The following is a 22,778-nucleotide window of genomic DNA, read 5'->3' on the forward strand; positions in this document are numbered from 1 at the left end:
GTTCTATCTCCATTTCCATAAGCTGTTAAGACCTGGTGGAACAGTGCTGTCTCTTCCATGGCTCATCCCTGGTAATTCCCTCTGGTGGGAGATATCTTCTGTTAATGGGCCGTCAAGCCTCACTGCATGACTCAAAAATTACATCATCCCACTGTGAGATGCTCCACCCCAGGGGAGGAAACAAGCATTCCTATCTGCATAAAATCTGAGGTTTGGAACACCACGCACTGCCCTACCTACTGGATTCCCAGAGGACAGGAGCTCCATAACCACCATTGGACCTTCAGAGAAGACCCTTCTACAGGATCACTGCTTCAACAGGACCACACCTACCACTTCAACAGAATTGCAGCCACCATTTAATCAGACTGCTACCACCACTGTGACTGACAGGGTGTCAGGTTGTATCCTGACTCTGTCAGGTTAAGCCAGTGTTTCTGGCATTTATTTAATTTTTTCCTCTTAAATTGTGCTTCTGATATGGAATCTCTCACTGGTTTGCGTTCAAGCTAGTACAGCTGATGCCTTGGAATGGTACCTAAAACAGAAGCTAGTTAAGATGAAGTGCATGAAAGCAGGTATTTATTAAAGGCCTTCATTTGAGCAGTCAGAAGCCTCTGAGAGGGGTTACACTCAAGATAGATGATGGTCACAAGTTTTTCATACAGTTATAAGTTTGGTCCATTTACATATCAGGGTTAATCCTCCAATTACAGCTTTAGGTAGTGAAGTAGTATATCCCCAGTTTGTTGGGGGTAAAACTAATAACAAAAACAAATACCCAAACAAACAAAAAAATCAGAAGAAACTATCAAGTGAAAAATAAGAAAGGTAAGGAATCTCTAGAATTAAATATGCCAGATTTTAAAAACCCTTCCTGTGCAATTAACTATTGCCAATCAGTCAATCTACTATGGGAAATAATGGTTTGGATAAATTGTCTCCAAGCAAAAAAAAAAAAAAAAAATCTGCCTTTATATAAAAAAAAATTGCTCTGAGAGTATGACTCCTTTGAAAGCATATGATGTACTAGCATAAAGTGATGATTTTCATTTTGAGTAATGTAATGTCCTCTAGACAATATCTACTGTAATACCTGAGAGAATTATAAATGAATATTAAATGGAGGATGTGTTTTAGATTGAAATTGTTGCACATAAGTCACCTTGCAAGTTTGAATTGCCTTTCTTCACCCAAGGTGAATCATTACGTTCCCCTTATCAAAACTGAAGAAAAGTGTTAAATTTTTGTTCCTCTGCAGTCTTTTTTAAAGTCTTGATAACTAATGAAACTAGAGTGGTTTAAGATTACTTGTTTCTTATATGTCTAGCTGGTGGTATGCACTCTAATTTTTGTTCAAGATGTTGACACGGGATTATTTCTACTCTCTGCTTTTCAAGCTGCTATTTAATCAATACAATACATGGAGAAAATATGTGCCAGAGGAATACCAAGGCAGGATAAATACATTGCAAAGAGCAACATGTTTAGTGTTTCCATTTAGATATTCGTCACAAACCCAAAACGTAGCTTTTCCAGTGATTTTTAGAAGAATTGTTGGTGTGATAATGGTGTCTGAACAAAGATTGGTATATTTGATTAAAAAAACTAGTGTTAGCAGTTTGCCTATGTAAATGTTACTACGAAGCACTGCACTTTTTTTTCCCCAAGATCTGTGTAACTAAGTTACAATCCCCAAAATTGTTCTTTCAAGAATTATAATCAAAACTATTTCCTTTTTACTGAATGCTTGCAACTCAACAGTGAAATTGGAAAGATGTTGCTGACTGGAAAATTGGAAACAATGCTATGTAGCTTCTCTCAGAAACAAATACAGCTAGGGATTACAGAGGAAATTGTTTATTCTATAGCATATAAATGAGTAAAATTTTGGTAATGTTTCCATTAATAGCTTTCCAAATAGTTTTGTGGTATTTTTTAAAAGAAAAAAAAGACCAATTTGCAAATGCAATTTAATCCAGATGAACTGTATGATGAATGGCTTTTATGCATAAGAAAAAACTTAGCTACACTTTTGCCTAAGAAAGCTATGATCTATTGGACAGCTTGGTCAGTACTCAGCCCTGGTGAGGCACACCTGGAGTGCTGTGTCCAGTTCAGGGCTCCACAGGACTAGAGAGACAAGGAGCTGTTGGAGAGGGTCCAGAGAGGCTGTGGAGTCTTCCTCACTGGAGATACCCAAGAACTGTCTGGACACAAACCTGTGCCATGTTCTAGGATGTCCCTGCTTGAGCAGGAAGGTTGGACCAGATGCTCCATTTGTGGTCCCTTGCAGCCTTACTCATTCTGCAGTGAATCAAGTAAAATAACCATGAAGGATGTGAGGAAAAAAAAATTAGTCTTAACTTGCTTGTAAAATTTCTTTAACCCCAAAATTTTGACACAGTTATGGCATCACTGGTATACAGATGGACTTTGGTTCTGAAATGCTTATTCCCAGTTTGATCCTTACGTAACATAATGCAGTTAAAATAGAGAGTAAGAGTTATTGTGTGAAGTATCTGTCCGCAGGTTAAGAAAAAATATTCTCTATGCAAAGTCTTTAATGATATACCTCTTCTTCCCATTAATAACGAAGAAAGAAATTACTTCAAGTCTGCAAATGTGGGACCTGTTTTTCTAAGTAAAGAAGAAAATCCCAAGGGCTGTACCCTCTATACAAATATGAGAACGTATTAGTGCACAATTACTGGAAAATTTCATTACTCTTAAATACTAATGGTATCTACAGGGCAAATTGACATTTGTTGTCTGAGTTTTTAGTGTTATACCTAATGGGTTTTGCATCAAAGAGAATTTTTTTTGTTTATTATGTTATTATCCAGGCAGCTTTAGATGCAGTTCAGTTGTTAAAGAGCTTTTCTTTTGCTTTATTGTCATGCTTGTCTAAGAGACTTCTAGACCAGGTGTTTCTGGAAGTGCTGTACTCCATTGATACCTGAGACATAAGTATATTTTTTAACAGTAATTTTTGAGAAATTGTAGAAACTGTATTGAAAAAATACGATTTTCTAGATTTTTTTTTTTCAAGACATAAAGCAGGAAATGTAGGAATGACTTCAGTTTAAAAGTACTCGTTTTTATTCTTTTTCTTATTTAGTTTTTTCATATTTTTTTCATGTCTTTTTCTTTTTTGTTTGAATTCCTGTTTTGTTCAGAGGAAATGGGAGGGAGCAGACAAGGGATGGCAGGCATAAACTATGCATGATCCTACACATTTCCAGTAACTTCTGAATGTGTAAGTAGGGACTTTTGCTTGTGTGTGAAGTGCAGAATACAGGTGACAAATTTCTCTGTCCTTTAGTCAAGAGGAGGGGCTTCTGCACCATCTGTGATGTGTACTGGACTTTGAAAATTTTGCAGCTGCCTGAGGATTTTTCTATATCTGGAAAATGGTCCTTCTGCTGGAAGTCCTGGAGGGGTAATATTGTGGTTTATCCCCAGCTGGCATCTATGCACCACCCAACAGCCTATTAATTTCCCTGCAGTGGGAGGAGGGAGACAATTGGAAGGATAAAAGTGGGGAACTTGTGGGTTGCGATTAAGACAGTTGAATAGGAAAAGCAAAAGCTTTGCATGCAAGCAGAGCAAAACAAGGAATTTATTCACTACTTCCTTCATGGGTAGGCAAAAGTTCAGCCATCCTCAGAAAAGCAGAGTTCCATCACACGTAACAGTGACTTGCAAATGAGTGGTTTAGGTTGCTTAAAATACTGTCAAAGATAGTAGCAAAAGCAGGTTTAATATAAATTTTTGACTAACAAAGTTCAATGACAAGTTTCACTCTATCACATATTGTGTAGATGAAATACACAAAGCAAAATCGGATTAGAATCAACTTAGAATGATTCACACAGACCAGAGATGGAAAAGAATAAGCATGTAAAATGGTGAGACCCTCCCTCTGAGTCACAAGGTTCAGAGATGACCATGTTGCTTTCTAAATTCCTGATGGAGCCCAAGTGTGATTGAGTCCAAACTCAGCCACAGACTTGGAGACTTCCCTGCCCTCCTATCTTGTGTATTAGATTGTTCTCAGTTGATGACGAAGCAATTTAATGGTTGGAGAGTAGGCAGTGTGTACAGAAAATGTCACTCCAAAATTTAGTTAGGGTTCACTTTAAAGGGTTTTAAGCTGTATCTTGCTATCCTATCCAGTTGGTAGAAGTGGTGGGATCTGATCACTCTGTATGTGAGGGAGACATTGTAATATGTCTGTAAATGCAGTGCTGAGAGCCCAGTCTTAGAACTTTTAATGCCTTCTGTGCTTTCTCTTGGGGTTTTATGTTTCTCATGAAGTATGTGTCAGCATAAAGCAAATAGACACTCCTTATTCCTAGTCTAGGACATACCACTTAAATCCTGCCCATTTTAGTGATTTTTACTAGTTTGTTTGAACCTGCCTAGATTTTTTTTTTCTATATATTAACGTGTGCCTGAAGTTAGAAAATAACAGAGCCATTCTCTTCCAGGCTGTTTTTGTATTTTTTTTTTCAAAGAATCCAAGTATTAGACCTTTCCAGCTGGCAAGGTGAGCTGCAGAATAGCAGAGTCAAAGAGCTTTTAAAAAATCAGAGCTGAATATTTAAAGCTGAGTTATTGCTGTAGAAGGGATTTGGTACCACAATCTGCCTGCCTCTGAAAATGAATGCCACCCCTTCATTTCGAGATTTCTTTTAAGGAACGTGGTATTGAATAGATGGAAAAGTTGGTCAGAGCGTGACAAGTGTGAGCAAATAATGGGCAAGTATCTATAAATACTAGTACAAAAAACCTTATGGCTAAACCAGTTCTCTTTAAGAAGGCATCACTTCTTACAGTTACCCACCTTGTGTATCCTGCAGGATATATAAAATATGTGTGAATTCTTGCAGACATTATTCTGCATCATCCTGATACTGTGTTGAAATCTGCTTAAAGGGAGCTTCTGCCTTTATTTGTTCATTCGGACTGTATTTTTAATAAAGAAAAAACTATCCATAACGAAGTGTTATAGAGCGCTAAAATGGCAAACAAATCTCATGTTAAAGCTTTTAAGAATGATAGTTTTAACTAGAATTTTGTTGTTATTTTTATGCCCAAATGCTTCAGTGTAGTCACTGTCAGTGAAATGTGGCATTGTGGCTTGATTGCATCTGTGCCTTAAGTGTCAGTTAATGTCTGATGCAACTCATGGGAATGCATTTGTGAAAGAGAAAATAGTGCTTCACTTGTGGAATAACGAAATAAAACATTTGAGATAAGTGATTTAAGGAATTTATATGAGCTGTAGAGAAGGTGTATTCTCGTGATAGAAAGGAGGCAGGTAATCATCAATGCTTGTTCTGACTTTCTGTGATCATGGCTGACTCATTCTGCAGGCATTATGAAAATAATTCAGTTGTAGAATGCACTAGATGAGAACTGAGCACTCTCATTTCTTTCTTACATGTAGAATGAGTGTCACAGATTCATGGAATATCCTGATTTGGGAGGGTCCCTTTCTGCAGCAGTCCTCTCCAGTGTCTAATCTCCCAGTCTCTCTGCATATCCAGGGTTGCCCCATTCCAGGTGCAGAATTTGGCACTTGTCTTTGTTAAACTTCATACAGTTTGGTGATTGCCCAGCCCTCTGATTTGTCAAGATCTCTCTTCAGGGCCTCTTGGTAGTATGATTAGGCAATGTAACCTAAACAGATATTGAATCATTATTAAGAAGAAATCCGTATTAATCATGTAGTAGTAGTGATAATATTGTTGTTACTGATGCCCATTAATACCTTGCAGTTGCTTGCTGGAAGGCAGGTTTTGTTTGAGGAGCTTCTCATCTATTAATTCTCATCTATTGATTACTGGAACCTGTTTGTATAGGAAGGCAGCTCAAAATTAATGGATCAGCATAACCAGGATGTTTTTGACTATTCCTGTTAATTGTTTGTAATACAGCTAGCATTGCAGCTGAGTGGCTGAACAGTGGTCTGTCACAGGAGGTTATGTGACAGTAGTACTGTAGGTGAGCACCTGAAGTGTGCCCAGTACTAGAACTGATCACCTGTGCAGTCATACCCGTATGCACATGTGTGTGGTTCTTCACCATTAAGGGAAACCATCATTGCACCTTCTTCTTGTCCTAGCACCTGAGCCTTCTTGCTCTTGCTTTTACCCCTTCCCTTATTCCGTCTATCTTTTTACAACTTTTGGTTGTCATTTGGTTTCATCTCTGCTCAAGCTCCTATGCATTATTAGAAAAGAGCTTTAGCTATAATTAGAGACCTGTTTGATCTAATTTCCATTCTGTGGCCTTAAACATACCAAGTGTTACTGCTTGTTACAGTAATATTGATCCAACAGTACAATGAAACATGATGAACATAAGGGACAGACTTCAGCAGTATGATTGCATTGCATGAGCTCCTATCTTTATTTCAAAGTTGCACCTAAAATTGTTTTAGTTGCTCTATCTATTTAGCAAATGTATTTGCAGATACATTAAGACTAAAATTTTCATTTATGGGAGAAGAAAAATGATTATTCTGATGAACATACAGTAACAGGTCAGTACCATGAGCTCACAAAATATTCTAACTTGGAAGAGACCCACAAGGATGATAGAGTCCTAAATTTAAGTGGCCCGTACAAGGATTGAATGCATAATGTTGGTATTATTCCCACCGTGCTCTGATCAACTGAGTTAAACTCCTTGATTTGCCTTGCACAGGCGACAAAACCCTCACATTTTATTCTGTGGCCAGTGCGTGTAAAGAAATATGTATAATTTCGCTTATGTTTTTTTACTTCTCCTGGATCTACAACTCTTGTGACAGGCAGCACTGTTATAATTGGTTTGTTATTCTGTATGTTGTTGCATGTTTCTTCCTGCATCTCAGTGAAGATGTTCCCTGGAACTGCCTTATCAGATGCCAGTCTTTAACTGGGTCTGTAGGAACCTTCAGGGCCTTAATAGTTGTAGAGACTGCCTTGAATTTGGACCACCTAGTCAAAAGATACAACAGAGAGGGAGAAAATTGTGTTCGTACAAACGTTTTCCTTAGGAGAAAGAAACCGACCATAATAATCAACTTAGTGGTAAATGGTATTCAAGACACTTGGTCTTGCACTTGAAATGCATTTTTAGGTGCCACTTTAAAGGAAAGGAGCAGTCAGATGTGAAATGCCTCTGTCCCTGTGGATCAGGAGGAAATTGTTTGTAACAAGGAAGCGTTTTCTGCTTATGTACCTAGTCTGCCATAGCCACTTTTTTCCTAGCAAGCTTTGGGAAATCTGTTAGGGACTCCAGATGCTTTCTTTTTCAAAATCACTCCTTCCTAGTTTATTTTGTTGATTGAGTTCTGTTCGTCTATATTTACAAGTTGCTTTTGTTTCTCTTTAGCTTCTACACTACAGATTTGGGACTTTTTCCCCCCCTCTTCTCTCCTGTTCAGTTTTGGGGTTTTTTTATTTTGTTTTCATTTTTTTTACTTCCTTTTCTGTGTCTTACTTAACTCTTGCCACTTCTCTTTTTTCTGCTCAACATACCTTGCTGGGATGATTTCCTGTTGGCTTGGCTAAACCACATGTCACAGAAGCCCTGATTACTCCTTATGACAGTCGAATAAAACAAAACTTATTCCAGGGAGTGCTGTTTTAGAGTGCACAGAAATGCTTTTTCTGTCAGTATGCTCTGTCAGTGGCGACTTCCACAGAAAATGTGAGAAGAATGTAATAGCTGCAATCTACACATACACAATAGCACTGAGCTTTGCTCAATCACTTCTGTTTCTCTTCAAGAAGGTTTCATTCACAAGACTAGAATTTTCCTTGTGCTAAAAGCCCATCTTTCAGTTTGGGAAGACGCACAAATTAGTTTTCTAGTGATTGTTCTGCATCCCATTATCCAGGCTTTATCAAAACTGGGAGCTGTTAAAGATTCTTTGAAGAGCCGTGAGACTTTGATGAGATATTATTGAGCATGGTAAACAGCTGTGTAAATCTGCAAGAAGAGCTTAATGAGGGAGGCAATGAAAAATATTTATGCTAATGAGGTTTTCTGCACCAGTTAAGGGCTCTGGAAGAATTAATATGATATTTGCAATGTCACAAATATGCAGCCTGAAATCACCATTTTTAAACCTGTGCATTTGTCTGATTAAGTATCTGCTGTCTAATCTTTTCCCATTTTTGTGTAATCTTCTGTGTGACCAAAAAGTATTGTGAAGGCTTTCTCCTCAAGTTGTCTACTGCAGGCAGAGGAGGAGCTGGAATCGCTGACTGAAAAATTGCCAATACATATTACTGTAACCTCAGTGCTTAACTAGGGCTATTATATTTACATTTTTCAAATGCTGGCAAGTCTTCTTAGGAGAAGATATGCCAATATAAGGTGAAATACTACTTCTGGGAAATTCATCCAGTTTCGTTTCCAACTGAAGACCTTAGTCTGAAACTTTCTCTGAGATTTGACCAATCTTTGTAATGCTTTTTTTCAAAACCTTTCAAATCCCACTCGACAAAATATAGCTCCTCTGTTTTTTTCTGCCAGGAGGCAAAAAGGATTTTAAGCGCCCATCTGCGGTGCTTTGCTAAAAAGAATAATTTTGGTAATCAGGCCCTGTACAGTTAATTGCAATACATTCTTTTTGCAAACTACCAGGCAATTCTGAAAGGAGTATATGTCTGAGTAAATAGTGATTCATCTGATAGTTTGGTTTTTTTTATCCAGTCAGCTAGGTTGACAGAGCTAGAGGAAATGTTTCTGGGGAGATAACCTTTTGTGTTATTAATTGCATCGTTCTACCAATCTACAGTAGAGAAACCTTCACTGAGATGGTAGTGCCATAGATATGATTTGTCATACATAGCAATGCAGCATTTGGAAACATCTGAGTTGATGCTGCAGTTAGATGCATGGTTTCTCAAGCTTAGCCTCCCCTTTTGCTGATGTGTTACAGGGACTTGAATTCTGTAATGAGATTGCCATGTAATCAAACAGGAGAAGGCAGAGATGGCTTCTGTTCCAAGTTCTGTAACAACCTGCTTTTTGTCACTGTCCGGAGTTGACAGCTAGTGCCACTTTCTTCAGAGATCTGCTATTCAGTACTGTGGGGACTCAAAGTAGCTAAAAGCCCTTGCATTAAACTGAGAACTTGAAGAAAAAGATGGTATTATGGCTAATAATATGCACTGTATTGTTACAGAAGTCTGAATCCTGTAAGGAGAACCTGGATATTATTTAAACATAATATCATAGTTAACCTTCCTCATGTTCTTCACTGTATGATGGAGTGCTGTGTTGTGTTCCTCCTTCCCTGATAATTAAGTTTTCAAATTTGAGATAAAGATTTCCTATCCATAAAGTGGAGGTTTTATGCAGGTAGGAAATATTTGCCTGCAAAATTCAGGTTGGGTTATGCACAAATACATCCTGCTGTGTGTGTGTGGTTTAATGGTGCCACATACAACAATTGTCTCAGATTTACTCATGTGGCTTGCTTATGAATTTTAGGTTGTGGTTTGGGTGTTTTTTTGTTGGTTTTTTTTGTTTGTTTGTTTGTTTTTGTTTTTGTTGGTTTTTGTTTGTTTGTTTTTTGTTAATACTGTTTTTTATCTGTTTCAGTGTGCAAGGATCCACCCTACAAAGTTGAAGAATCTGGATATGCTGGTTTCATTTTACCCATTGAGGTTTACTTCAAAAACAAGGTATGGAATCTCATGATTTTCATAAGAAAATAAAAAATCATGTGGAAGTGAGATTTTTTAAGTTTTGAAGTTTAGTTTGTAAACTTGGTTAAGAATTACATTTAAAGCTATCTTTATCAATGCTGTTCCTCAACCCAGTATTAATGTAGCATGTAGAAATGTGTAATTTTATTTCACATAATCACAGAATGGGTCGGTTTGGAAGGGGCCACAGGGGGTCATCTGGTTCAACATCCCTGCTTAAGCAGGGTATTGCCAGAGAACATGGCACAAGATTGTGTCCAGACAGTTCTTGAGTATCCCTAAAGCCTCCACAGCCTCTCTGGGCAATCTGTTCCAATGCTTGATCACTGCATGCTAAAGAATCTCTTCCTCATGTTCAGGTGGAACTTCCTGTGCATCATTGTGCTCATTGACTCTTGTCCTATTGCTTGGCACGGCCAAACAGAGCCTAGATCCATCATCTGATACCCTCCCTTCAGATACTTGTTAACACGAAGGTCCCTCAAAGTCGTCTCTTCTCAAGGCTGAACAGGCCCAATTCTCTCATCCTTTCCTCCTAAAAGAGATTCCCTCATCATCTTTGTCACCCTCTGCTGGACCAGCTCCAGCAGCTCTGTGTCTCTCTTGTCCTGAGGAGCCCAGACCTGGACACAGCACTCCAGAGGTGCCTCACCAGGGTGGAGCAGAGGGGCAGGATCATCTCCTGTGACCTGCTGGCAATGCTCTTCCCAGTGCACCCCAGGACACCCTTGGCCCTCTTGGCCACCAGGACACACTGCTGGCTCATGGACACCTTGCTGTCCCCCAGGAACCCCAGGCCCTTCTCCTCAGAGCTGTTTCCCAGCAGGTCAGCCCCAGCCTGTGCTGGTACCTGGGGTTGTTCCTCCCCAGTGCAGGACCCTGCATTTGCCCTTGTTGAATTTCAGCCAGTTCCTCTCTGCCCATCTCCCCACCTGCCCAGGCCCTTCTGAAGGGCTGCCCGGCCCTCTGGGCTATGGCCACTGCTCCCAGCTCTGTGTCAGCCATGAACGGCCTGAGGAGGCACCTGCCCCTTCATCCACGTCATTGATGGAGAAGTTACAAAATATTGCACCCAATATTGACTCTTGGTGGACAGTTAACTCTGTGAAATTAAAATTGCCTTATTGAAAAAGAGAAGTGTCATGTCATTACTCCAAAAAGTTACTAGCCCTGCTAAAAAGTGGACAGACTTTAACTAATGCTTAAAGACCCACTTAAACTTGAGAAATGGATACCAGTCTTGATTATGTTTGTTGATTACACAATTAGAACTCATTTTTCTATTTTAGTATTACAAATCTTTATAATTAGCTCAGGTTTTGATCTTTCAAAACAGTCTTTTTTCAAACTTACATCTTTGGTTGTTAAACATTCTTTTAGACTGTATGTGAGTACTCGTTATCTTCAACATTACCAGGCTCAAACCAAATCCAGTGCCATTCTACAAAACTTATGTTATTGTGATACCTCAAAATCTAAGTAATTGCTGCACTTATTGTATCTCAAATAGCAAATACAGAGGTGTTCTTTAATTGTACATAATGGGGTCTGCATTACTAATAACTGTTTCAGATAAAAAGAACTGAATTTGTTTGAAATTAAAGAGCAAAATTTAATGCAAATTAAATTTAATTGCAAAGTTTAATGTACACTACCTTAATATCCAAAGTTATTCAGATTCCCTTTATATGTCATGTGCCTTGGTGAGGCTGTTATGGTACTTAATGCAATTCAAGGATACCTGTGTGTTTATTTTATATTATCAAGCTGTAGTTTGAAATTATTATATTAATCAAGTTAATATTATATCTTTAATGTGTTGAATGCTTGGTAAAAGACTAAAACAAAGAAGATAGAAATGCATTGTGAAAGACCTATTTCTGGAACCCTGGTTGCTTAAAATTTCTTTTGGAGTTACTTATGTGTGCCTTCAAGTATGTATTCAGTATTCTTTTATCTTTCACAGAAAGCCCTAATTAAAGTATAAAAGTTCAGACACTTTGGAAGTTGTGGGTTTTGAGTAGGTAATTCTGACATGTTCCCTGTATCAATCTGTGAAGAGCAGGTCTTGATTTATCCTATTTGGTGTTGGAAATGAAACAGAACTGTGTCAGTGAGTTGATCGGACTTTTTGGTATACTTTTTAGCCCTGTTTCTATTAGGGAAGCTGTTTTGATTCTTTTTTGGAAATTTAATGAAAAACAGCCCAGTCTCTTCACTCATCTATTAAATGCTCATCGCACAGACAAAGTGGAAGACAGTGAGTCAATCACTGAGCACCTCTACAGAAAGCTTCCTGCCCAACATTTCTTTTTTTGTTTTCCACTCAGAATTGTGGCTGCTTTTTCTGACTGTGGAGACTGCAAGTCTCTGGTGTTCCCCAGCAGAAACTGTGGCTTAGACTGAGATCAGGAGGGCAGCAGTGATTACAGCTTGCCTTACCCTCAAGCAATGTGTGGAATTAGGAAGTTTGCAAACATCCCTCACCCCTTTTTGGTGTCATGTAATACACCAAGCAGCAGTTGGACTGTGAGTCAGCTAGTCCGTCACACAGCTGCAGGAGCATGCACTTCTCCTGGGGTGGATGCAATACAAAGGAAGAGTGCCACAAAAATTGAGCTGGCAAATTACTACTTTCTCCTGGATCAGCTGCTCTTCCCCCCCTAACACAGTTCACAGGCATTCCAATACAGAAAAAGAGGAGATAGAGAGAAGGAGGAAGAGGAGACACACCATCATCATTTATTAAAGGTTGAATTTCTGGTTCAGCTGTTAAATTTCTGATTCAGAAAATACTCTCATTGATAGAGAAAGGAGGGCAACAGAAAACCACCTGGACCACAGAGGATTAAAGGGTTCCTGTTCCTAGGACTAAACAGAAATTGGTGGAAAATATAAAGGGTGTTTCTATTTAAAAATACTCACAGCTTTAAAGAGTTACAGAAATTACAACCAACCTCTGCTCCCAAATTCAGCAAGAGCAGGTTACGGCTGTTAGTCATTGAGACCAAGTCCTTAAAAATGCTTTTAGATCTAAGACTTCTACTCTGGAAAATGCAGTTTGTGTAGGATAAGTCTCATAAACAGCAGCACATTCTGTCTCTCCTGTTGTGAAATCATGGCAGTACAGTGGTACTGATGATCTTTTGTGTAGTAACTCTGCTTTTTAATCACTGATTACATTCATCTGATATTCCACAAAATTGTTTGAAGACTACCATTTATGAGTTATTACAACTTGGCTTTTATGGCAAAGCTGCTGGTACCAGTGTGCTGCCTATAGCAACATGGCAATTTTCTAAGCAGATCAGGGAATAAATTGCTTCCATTTTTTTCTGTATGGAAATATACATGTCAATATTTCTAACAACAAGAAATATCATCCATGTTTGCTTTTGAAAATTCTCTAATTTATTTCCGTGAACTATGACAGAACTGTTAAAATAGTTCATCTAGGGGAACTGCTTTCTTTAGTCTTCAGAAACAGACAACTTTAGGTCTCCTTTGTTTCTGTTCCAAGTCTAGAGATGGGACTCTAGTTTAGGATGTCCCTTGGCTGTGTTTTTTGAACCTCTGATTTAACTTTTAGAGTAACTGAGATTTCCATGCTTTCTGTTTTTCCCATTCTTGGAATCCTGATTCAAAATTCATCATGGTTAATGTGAATTTCTAAAGCATCTGTCACTGAACAGAACATGTATTTTGATTTCATGCAGTGTGGGATATGTGCTAAGGTTTTGCTGTATCTCTTCCTTCTCTTCCCTCATGGTTCCCTTTTTACTGAAATTTTTTTCCAAGTTGAGTTTTTATTTTTGTTCTTTCCGAAGGCTTAATTTGGTGACTTTCATGCACATCAGGACCTTTGGAGGAAAGGATACTTAATAGTATCTTAAAAAAGCACCTAATGCACATACAGCTTCAAGAAGGGACTGTGTAAATGTGTAACACAAAATGGACTTAGTTTGTAATACCAGATAGGAGATACTGAAGTCTGTGTGATGCAACCAGTGTCTCTTTTCAGCTGAGGCTTTCTCAGAGCGCTGTGACACTGGTCATTTCTCCCAAGATAAATTTGCCTTTTCTGTTATTTCTCTTTCCGTATTGGTACAGGGAACATTCAATTTCATTTTTTCACTATTGTGGCAGAGAATTTTAATTGCTTGAAAGTTCTGGTGAAACACCTGAAATCTATCTGACCACACTTGTTCAAGGCAATAAAGTTTCTTTAAGAAATGAGCAGACCTCTTAAGTAGGAGATCACATATAGTTGGCTGCAGCAGTTTCATACTTCTCCATTTCTATAACTTGTGAAGAAATCAATTGTTTGGCTACAGTGGAGAAATTTGTGTTCAAAACTTACTACACTGTGTTCGGTTCTCTCTAGGGCTCAAAAATTGATTGTGTTTTTGACTGAGTTACCTTGTGTCAGCTGAATCATGATACTTTCCTATGGGCCAAACATGACTTTACCGTGTCAAGTAGGCATTGTTAGGATTTCATGAAATTTATGCATTTTACCTTGTGTTATCATGGGCTGGTAGGAGCTTCTCTGATTCTCTGATTTACTGTAGCTCAGCTGACACTTGGTAAATTCCATGTGTGTCTGAGAACACAAAGGATGGTTTAAAATTATGTAATTTTAATTGACAGTCTTTATGTAGCCTTTGTTTTCAACTTAGTTAGTTTTGGTGCTAGATGTTTCTATCTGGTTATTTTCAACCCTCAGGAAGAACCTAAGAAAGTTCGATTTGACTATGACTTATTCCTGCACCTTGAAGGCCACCCACCTGTAAATCACCTCCGCTGTGAAAAGCTCACATTCAACAACCCGACAGAGGAATTCAGAAGAAAGCTGCTAAAGGCAGGAGGGGTGAGTCCTGCACCCGTGTCAAAAGCCATCACAATAAAGATATTGCTGCTTGTTGCTGGTGCATGATTAGTATAATGAGAAAGATTGACCTAACAGTGAAACTAAGGGTTGTGTTCTTGTGATAAACTTCATGCAGGAGCTCAGTATCCATCTTTAAGTGGAATGGGTGAACAAATGAGCATGTGCATTCCTTAAATACATGATACTGTGATGGAAGTAATAAGAAAATAAAATGTCTTTCATTGAAAGAGAAATGGTCCTATGTTAAGCAGAATAAATTCAGCAGTCGAACAAGTCAAAACTCTGTCTATAAACAAACCTACTTAAATGTATGTAATATGTTGCACAGTCTGAATCAGAAAAATGTACTGACTTCTTTATGTGTTGCCAGAATTAAGTTATGTGAAAAAGTCAAAAGTTCTCAAAAATGTGCATTTGGAGAGATGAGAGGGTCCAAAAGGCCAAACCTTTAGGTTTATACTTTGTCTGTTAGTGGAAACTGTTCTGCAGTGTTTCACAAAATGACAGCATAATTCATTCTGTCAGGGACTATCAGAGGCTCAGCCGTGAGGTCTGCTCAGGACTTGACCCCTCCTTGCTGGGGTGTGAAACTCTCCCTGGGCTCAGCTCCACTGCGGGGCCATCTTCATGGCCTGAGCCTCACATGTGTCTCATGGCTGGGCTGCTGCCTCTTGCCTCCTTCCACACACCTCTGTGAAGAGCCTGTCTCCCGGCTGATGGGAGGGGATGGAGGAGTTGTTGGATGCTCCTGAAGCCATCCCTCCTTCGTCCCGAGCCAGCCCTAGGTCTGTAGCTGCTTCTCACTGTCTCAGTTACCTCCTCTCACCTCCCATCACTTTGTTAGTGGCGTTTGTGTTAGAGATCCAAACTGTAGGCAGTATGTAGACAGGGTCTGACAAAAACCAAGCAGAGGATATAGTTCTGACGTCCCCTGGCTCCCAGGGCAGAGACCACCTGACAAGAATTGGGACACTGATAGCCGTAGTTGCTGCCTGGGCCCTGGCTCAGCTTGCACCCTCCATGCCCTGCCATGCTCTGGAGCTGTTTTACAGCCCTGGCCCCTTGGCTGCAGGGCCCTGCCTTGCTGGGGCAGTTCTTGGTGTTTGGCATTTGCCCTCATTTTACTTCATGAGACTGCTGTTAACCCATTCTTCCAGACTGCCTGCATCCCTCCTGCAAGCCCTGCTTGCTCTGAAGTGTCAGATGCTTCACTTTCCAGTTGACTGTTTTTGCAGACTGCATGAGTATATTTTGCCCCCTTTACCAAGTCACCGATAGAGATGTTAAGAAAGCCTTCATGCTGTGAAATTTTTAGTGTTAATGACAGTGCCTATCTTTATTTTGAAACAGCCATAACAAAAGTGGGTAACCTTTTTTTGGTACCTTTAGATAATAATAGGTTCTGTGTTGGAGATGAGAGAGAGCTAGTGTGAGAATCTTCAGTCTGCTGAAGAGAATCTTTGAAAACAAAGCAAAATTAAGTAGCATGTGTAGACTCCGTTGCCCTCTGAAGAAGAGAACTCTTACAACTATAGTTATATTGAAATAGAAGCATTAAGCAGCGTTTTGTATTTGCATTTACAAAGTGCAAGAGGCTTTTTAGTGTGTTTGCAAATAAAACATTGAGATTGTATTCTGAAAAACTTCGTGAGCCATTGCTTTAATGTTTGTTAACAACAAAGTGGATAGGATAGGTAAGTTTTAGCCACAAGGTGTAATAAATTTAAGTGATGCCACCAGAGAATTTGGAGTTGAGGAATAATGATGAAAAAGGTTAAAATAGGAAGCTTCCTCTTTATTGCTAGTTTTCTGTGCCTTTTAATTTTGGGTTTCTTGAGTTAACAAAACAATAATGTTGCCTAAGTGTGAACAACAAAATGTGGCATGTTTTGATCAAATTCTTTCCCTGAATATAGGATATAGTCGTTCCTAAAATACATTGCTTCATTGCCTTTTGTCTTCTGGATGTTTCAGACTGCATGATTTTTTTTCTTTTTCTCCAACTCACCAGTTTCCAGCCAAGAAATGAATACTTTCTCATGCAGTTTTCTACATGCCTCTGTGGACTTTCTGACCTGGGAGTTTATCTGATCAGCTTGGCAGAAATAATGTATATCTGTCTTGTCCCTAAAAGTTTCTCTGAAAGGCTTACATCTCTTGGTGTTGAAAAGCCCAAACAGACTTGTTTTGAATATGTAGAAGGCCTGAAAAGCTGACCTTCCCTTTCAAGTGTGTGAATGCAATCTGCTTTCTGTTCAGACAGAGCATTAACTAATTTATAACTTTCATGCTATAGGCTGAGAAAAGCACTAACAGGATAATAAAGTATGAGATGGGTTTTGCACTTACAAATAAATCAAAAGAATTAATACTTCTAGCTTGTGGCTATATTAAAGAAAAAATAACGGTAACAGGTTGCTGAATTTTGTTAGGCGAGGAGTCTGGCAAAATAAAGCTCATGTCCTTCAAAATGAATGAGATACCATATTAATGTAAAACACTGAGTGGTAACATTGAGTAAAGTCCTTTAACATGGTGGGCTTTTGCTTATATGCTTTTAAATAATGGTTTAAATTGCTTGATTTCTATGTACCTTGAAACTCAGATCTGATTAATTTTCCTCCATTTTTACATGGGCTGACTGATGTGAGCTACAAAACGTGATTATTTCTCATTTGCATAAACGTATGCATATTGCCAATAGTATGTCCTTCTGGAGGGAGAAGTGTAGGCTCACCTGGTAGCTGCATGCTGCCATATTCAGTATAGTCTTGCTTCTGTGTTTGTCTTTTGCTGCAGATTCCTTGAATTATCTCTTGAATGCTCCTAAACCCTTTCTGTCACAAATATATCCTGTGGCCTCCCAAACGTGAACTAGTCAAGGCTATTTGCTACATCCACTGTTCTTCAACCAAACCATACATTTATGTTCTATACCTTTTTTATGTGTGTATATATACATATGTTCTGAACAGCATTTCTTTTTCTGAATGGTATTTCTTTTACAAAGGTTTGGTGTGGAAATGATGCCACTGAGAATTTTCTGTACCATTTACTCGGTCTATTACCTCGTCATTTGTAGCTACCAGGTATACATGTATACCCATGTGAATTAGCAACCTGTTTCTTGAAATCCCCAAGGATACCCTGGATACAGGTGATGACTTTTAGTTGATCTTACCAAGCAAGTCATCAAGCTACTGGAAGTGAAAGAACTGCATACCTGCAGTCTCCTACATAGCTCATCCTCTAGGCACAGCATGAAATTATGCTTGAGTAGGTGCAGTAGGATTGAAATTTTGGTCATGTAAACATCAGTAAGTATTGACCTTAATGTGGTCATTCCTTTCTAGATTTTTCAGTTACCTTTGTGATCAGTTTCAGCCTTAAATATGAGACACCCTGAGGAAAAAGAGGTGGTACTGTGATTGCTGAATATGGATTTCAGAAGAAAACTGACACTGGGAAATTATAATGATTAAGAAAAACCTTCAAATTTGAAGTAATTTGAATGTCGAATCCCACGGAAAATACGAAAAGAATCTGATTCCATTTACACGTTTTATATTGTCAGTAGCACTGGTTCTATTGCTTTTTCAGCTTGCTTGTTTATTAATTGCAAGAAAAAGTTTTAAATTACACCTAGTATGTTTAATGAGCTAGTAAAAATAAATTGATTTTGAAGATGATGAATGACAGCTGCCTAACATTTTAGAATTAAATTTTGCCACTAAAGAAAAGATTTGCTCAGGCATTCACTTGTTTGAATATGATATTATAAATAACTTAATTTCAATTCTTGCAGGAAAAAGTAGTGAAAACACTTTCAGTCTAGATTAAGATAACAGTTTGATACTGCCCTCTCTCTCATAGCTGCAAATACATAAAGAAAAATGTTTGTGTTGTTTTGGAAGCTTAATTGGAAGTTAAACATTTCCGCCTTTTCGGCAGGAGACTCAAAATTAGTAGTTTAATCCAGGAGTATATAGACAAAATTTAAAACCCTTTTCTCTGCCCCTTAGAGAGCAGTTAACACTGTGGGCAAAAGTAGTAGAATTTACTGCTTTATTGCAAATGCAAAGGGCTGTTAATGGTTTGAGGTTTCATGTTTAGAGGATACAAAAAATAGGTCACTTTTAGAGTAGTAATGATTCTATTTAGCAACAGATGAGTCCTTTGTTATTGCTTTTTGTAAAATTCGTTAGGGAATACAAGAGCACTGCTTCTGTAACAAGACAGCTCTTTTCTTAAATACAGTTAATCTGTTAATGAGTCAGAGAGACAAAGAATTATCCTGAGAGGGATGCAACTATTTTAGAGAAAATTATCAAGGTAAAAATGTAGGTTTTGCCAAAATCCACTGCATTCTGTTGTTTGAGAGTTTTTTCATATCTTTGTGGTTTATTGCTTAACAGTTGAGAAATGTCCTTTCAGTCAGTTGAGACGTCTGCATAGTGCCAGTTTTAAAACCTATGTTCCTAATCCATGTAATGTATACAAAATTGTGGGGATTTCCCTCTTTTTCTCCATCCTCCCTATTTCCTGGCAAATTCCTCTGTGTCAGTTGGAATAGTTGGCTTCTACCCAGAACTAACCTTATGTAAAATGCTGCTCTAGGGAAGGGATTATCTTTAATCTTTTGCTTTTCATATTTAAGTAATTGAATTTTCTTGAACTACATATTACTTTACATTCAAGCAAATAACTTACATTTTTTTATATTGGTTTAAATATAAATAATAGTTGTTCAGGATGACTGTATTTTCTAGGTAATGATTTATATTTTGGAACTTCAGCCTTAATGGGACTTGTATTACTGCTAGGTTTTTCTTAGCAATGTGTTATCCTCTGGAATTTCGAAATATAGGTCCGTTCAGTATCTCTTACTGGGGTCCATACTGATTTTTCATCCTAATGACTTTAGCTGTTGCTGTGGTCATTTAAAATCATTACTACTTTTCCCCAATATTTGAGATGTACTCTTTAATGTTGAAAGAAGTGATGTGTAGCAACCTGTTTGTCATTGTAAAATGACACAGGGTGTGGCAGCCCAGAACCACACAAAGAGTTCCAGTTGTCTGCTGCTGATGCATGATGAGTGTAATTTATTATAACTGCTGCTGAAATGTTGTAGTAATGGTTCATTTTTCCCAGAATTCTAATAGGTATCTTATAGCTTTACTGAAAGTGCTGTTGGAATTTTTCTGCAACACACTGTGGTAAAGCCCACTGCCTGTTCTGAATATGCTGTACAAGGGTGTTCTTTGAGCAGCTCAGTAAATGAAACTGCAACAGGTAGCTTGGTGTAGATCTGCAGATCTTGCGGCTTTATTGATGGCCTCCTTTCATTCAGGAAAACAATAAACTAGGAGACAGTGGCTCATTCACCTGAAGGAGCTCTAGTGTGGATTAATAAGGAAAATGTGTTGGTCTGGACCTGTGGCAGCTAACGCAGTTCTTGACTCTGTAATTATATATGTGGGGTGCTAGATCTGTGACTCCTATGCATCGGGGTTGGCAAGATCAAAAAATAGTTTGGGTTGAAAGGAACCTTTACACTTTATCTAGTGGGCAGGGACATCTCCAACTAGATAATGCTGCACAGAGCCCCATCCACCTGATTTTCAGTGGTCCTAGGGATGGGGTGTCCACCACCTCTCAGTTCAGTGTGTTCCAGTGATTCACCACCCTCATCGTAAAAATTTCATTGTTATAGCTTGTCTAAATTTAGCCTGTTCAAGTTTCAAACTAGCATCCTTTGTACTGTTGCTACAGACCCTGCTAAAAAGTCGTCCTCCAGTTCTCATGTAGCCTTCCTTTAGGTACTGAAAGGCTGCTATAATCTCTCCCCAGAGTTTCTCTTCTCCAGGCTGAACAGCCCCAACTCTTTCAGCCTGTCATCTTAGGAAGGGTACTCCATTCCTCTAACCATGTTGGCGTCCCTCCTCTGGACTTGCCCCATCAGTTCCATGTCCTCCCCAGAGCTGGATGCAGCATTCCAGGTGGGGCCTCACAGAGCAGAGGGGCAGAATTCCCTCCCTCCCTCCCCTGCTGTCCACGCTGCTTTGGATGCAGCCTGGGTCAAGTTTGGCTTTCTGGGCTGGGAGTGCTCATTGCTGGGACATATCCTTTCATCCACCAGCACCCTCAAGTCCTTCTCCCTATGGCTGCTCTCCATCTGTTCCTCCCACAGCCTAGGTTAGTACTAGAGGTTACCCTGGCCCAGATGCAGCACCTTGCAGTCCTGTGCATTTGTAGAAATGGGCAATAAAAGAAGACCAGCTTTTCATGGAACATTTTAAGATTGTTCCACATTCCTCATCTTACAGGGACATGAAAAGCAAGGGTTATTTTTTTGAAAGTGAGTTGTTCTTGTTGGGTACCCAGGTACTCCAAGTTTTCAAGCGTGTATTGTTAGATAAATCTTGTCTTCAAAATGTCAGGATTTTTTTCTTTTTTGTAAGGAGACTTCAGAAGCAATTGTTAGTAGGTTAATACAAGCTATTGTAATTCACAAGGTATTGCAGTTTCATAATTTTCCCCAAATTGCTGGAAGAGGAATAGTGGAGGAGGGTTCCTCATTGTATTATGGTAATTGGTAGTGCACAGTTGTTCCTTGATCCATTCTTTTTTTTCAGAAGTGCATGGAACTGCTTAAATTAAATGCATGACAGTTTTTCTTTCCATAGCATTCAGTTGTCTTGAGTAGCAGATTGGAATGTCCTTAGAAATACCCTGAGAGAAACGTTGTAAAAGGGCAGGTATTGTTAGGATAAGGAAGAATGGCTTCAAACTGAAAGAGAGTAAGTTTAAATGTAAGAAAGAAATTATTTACTGTGGGGGTGGGGAGGCACTGGAACAAGTTTCCAGAGAAGCTGTGGATGCCCCATTCCTTGGAGTTTGGATGGCAATTTGAGCAACCTAATGTAGTGAAATGTATCCTTGCCCACAGCAGGGGAATTGGAACAAGATGATCTGTAATGTCCCTTCCAACCCAAACCATTCTATGGTTCTAAGATTCTAGCAGCTCAGGTATTATGAAGCCTGGTCAGTTCAGGTTGGTTATTCCTACCCAAAAATGCGAGTATCAGCGGATTTCCTCTATGCACTATTTTTGGGGAAGAAAGTAGGTTTTCCTTTGCCCTTGCAAAGTTGACTTTCATTTAAAGCAACTGGTAGACGAAGGTTTTAAATATGAGTTTAACAGCTGAGGGCTAGTGAAGTGAGTTTTTGGGGAACTAGAGGCAAGCTATCGGTACCAGCAGGGCTGTTAGATTATGTGAGAGGGATGAGCAGCTCCCCCTCGAGGGCAGTTGTGGGCTGCAGTGGAGTCATCCCTTCTGTTCTCTGAGCTCATGTTCTCTAAGTCAAGTGATGTCAGCTGCCTTTCACCCCTCTGATTGCCCTCCTCTGTACACTCTCCAGTAGTCTGATGTCCTCCTTGTGCTGAGGTGCCACAGCTGCACACAGGACTCAAGCTGAGGCTACACCAGTGCAGAGTAGAGTGGGACAATCATCTTCCTTGGCATATTTCTCTATATAGCCTGGTGTTCCTGTATTATTTCTACCCTGGTATTAAACTGTGAAACTGACTGTTGTCCCGTGGCCATCTTTCTAATGCTTATTCAATACCACGTATCCTAATGCACGCTTTTTAAAAACACTTAAAATATTTGTGAACAAGCCCAACTAATACCCTGCTTTTACGCATTGTATTGCTGTCACCATTTGCTCCACAAAAGACAAGCTTTGAGATTAGCTAGATCTCTACTGTGCTAAATATAGTCAAGAAAAGTCTTTGAGGGGACAGCAGAACTGTAACTAGAACTTCATTTTTGTGTGTTGGTGAATTCAGAGTGTGGTTATATGGCTTTTTAAACTGACTTGTTTAAAGACTGCTGTTGTCTCACCTTGCTTCATTGACACCAGTCTGGCTGATCCCACTTAGGTGTAGGCTTTAAAAGACACTGAGAAGAAGAGTTGGTCATGTTCCTGGATTTTGTCACTGAAGTTATTCATTGTAGGTGCAGATGAGTACCAGCTGCAGGTGTCCTCAACTGCCAGGCTCAAGCACGGGCTGCAGCCACATCCCCTCTCTCTTGAGCTGTGTCTCCAGGCAGCTGTAAGACAGCAGGAAATGTGCAATGCAGGAAGGAGGAAAAATGTAA

At 39.1% G+C, this 22,778-nt stretch overlaps 1 protein-coding gene across 1 annotated transcript in view; it reads left to right on the forward strand.

Moving 5' to 3' along the window:
- The window catches only part of MLLT3 (MLLT3 super elongation complex subunit), a 115,701-nt gene that overhangs the window by 46,280 nt on the left and 46,643 nt on the right, over nt 1-22,778 (forward strand). Inside the window, exons 3-4 of the mRNA XM_014870525.2 lie at nt 9,613-9,695; nt 14,446-14,589. Of these exons, the coding sequence (XP_014726011.1) occupies nt 9,613-9,695; nt 14,446-14,589 (227 nt within the window). The remainder of the gene's footprint in view (nt 1-9,612; nt 9,696-14,445; nt 14,590-22,778) is intronic.

Source organism: Sturnus vulgaris, chromosome Z, assembly GCF_052056855.1.
Source record: "Sturnus vulgaris isolate bStuVul1 chromosome Z, bStuVul1.hap1, whole genome shotgun sequence".
In the NCBI taxonomy this organism is placed as follows: domain Eukaryota; kingdom Metazoa; phylum Chordata; class Aves; order Passeriformes; family Sturnidae; genus Sturnus; species Sturnus vulgaris.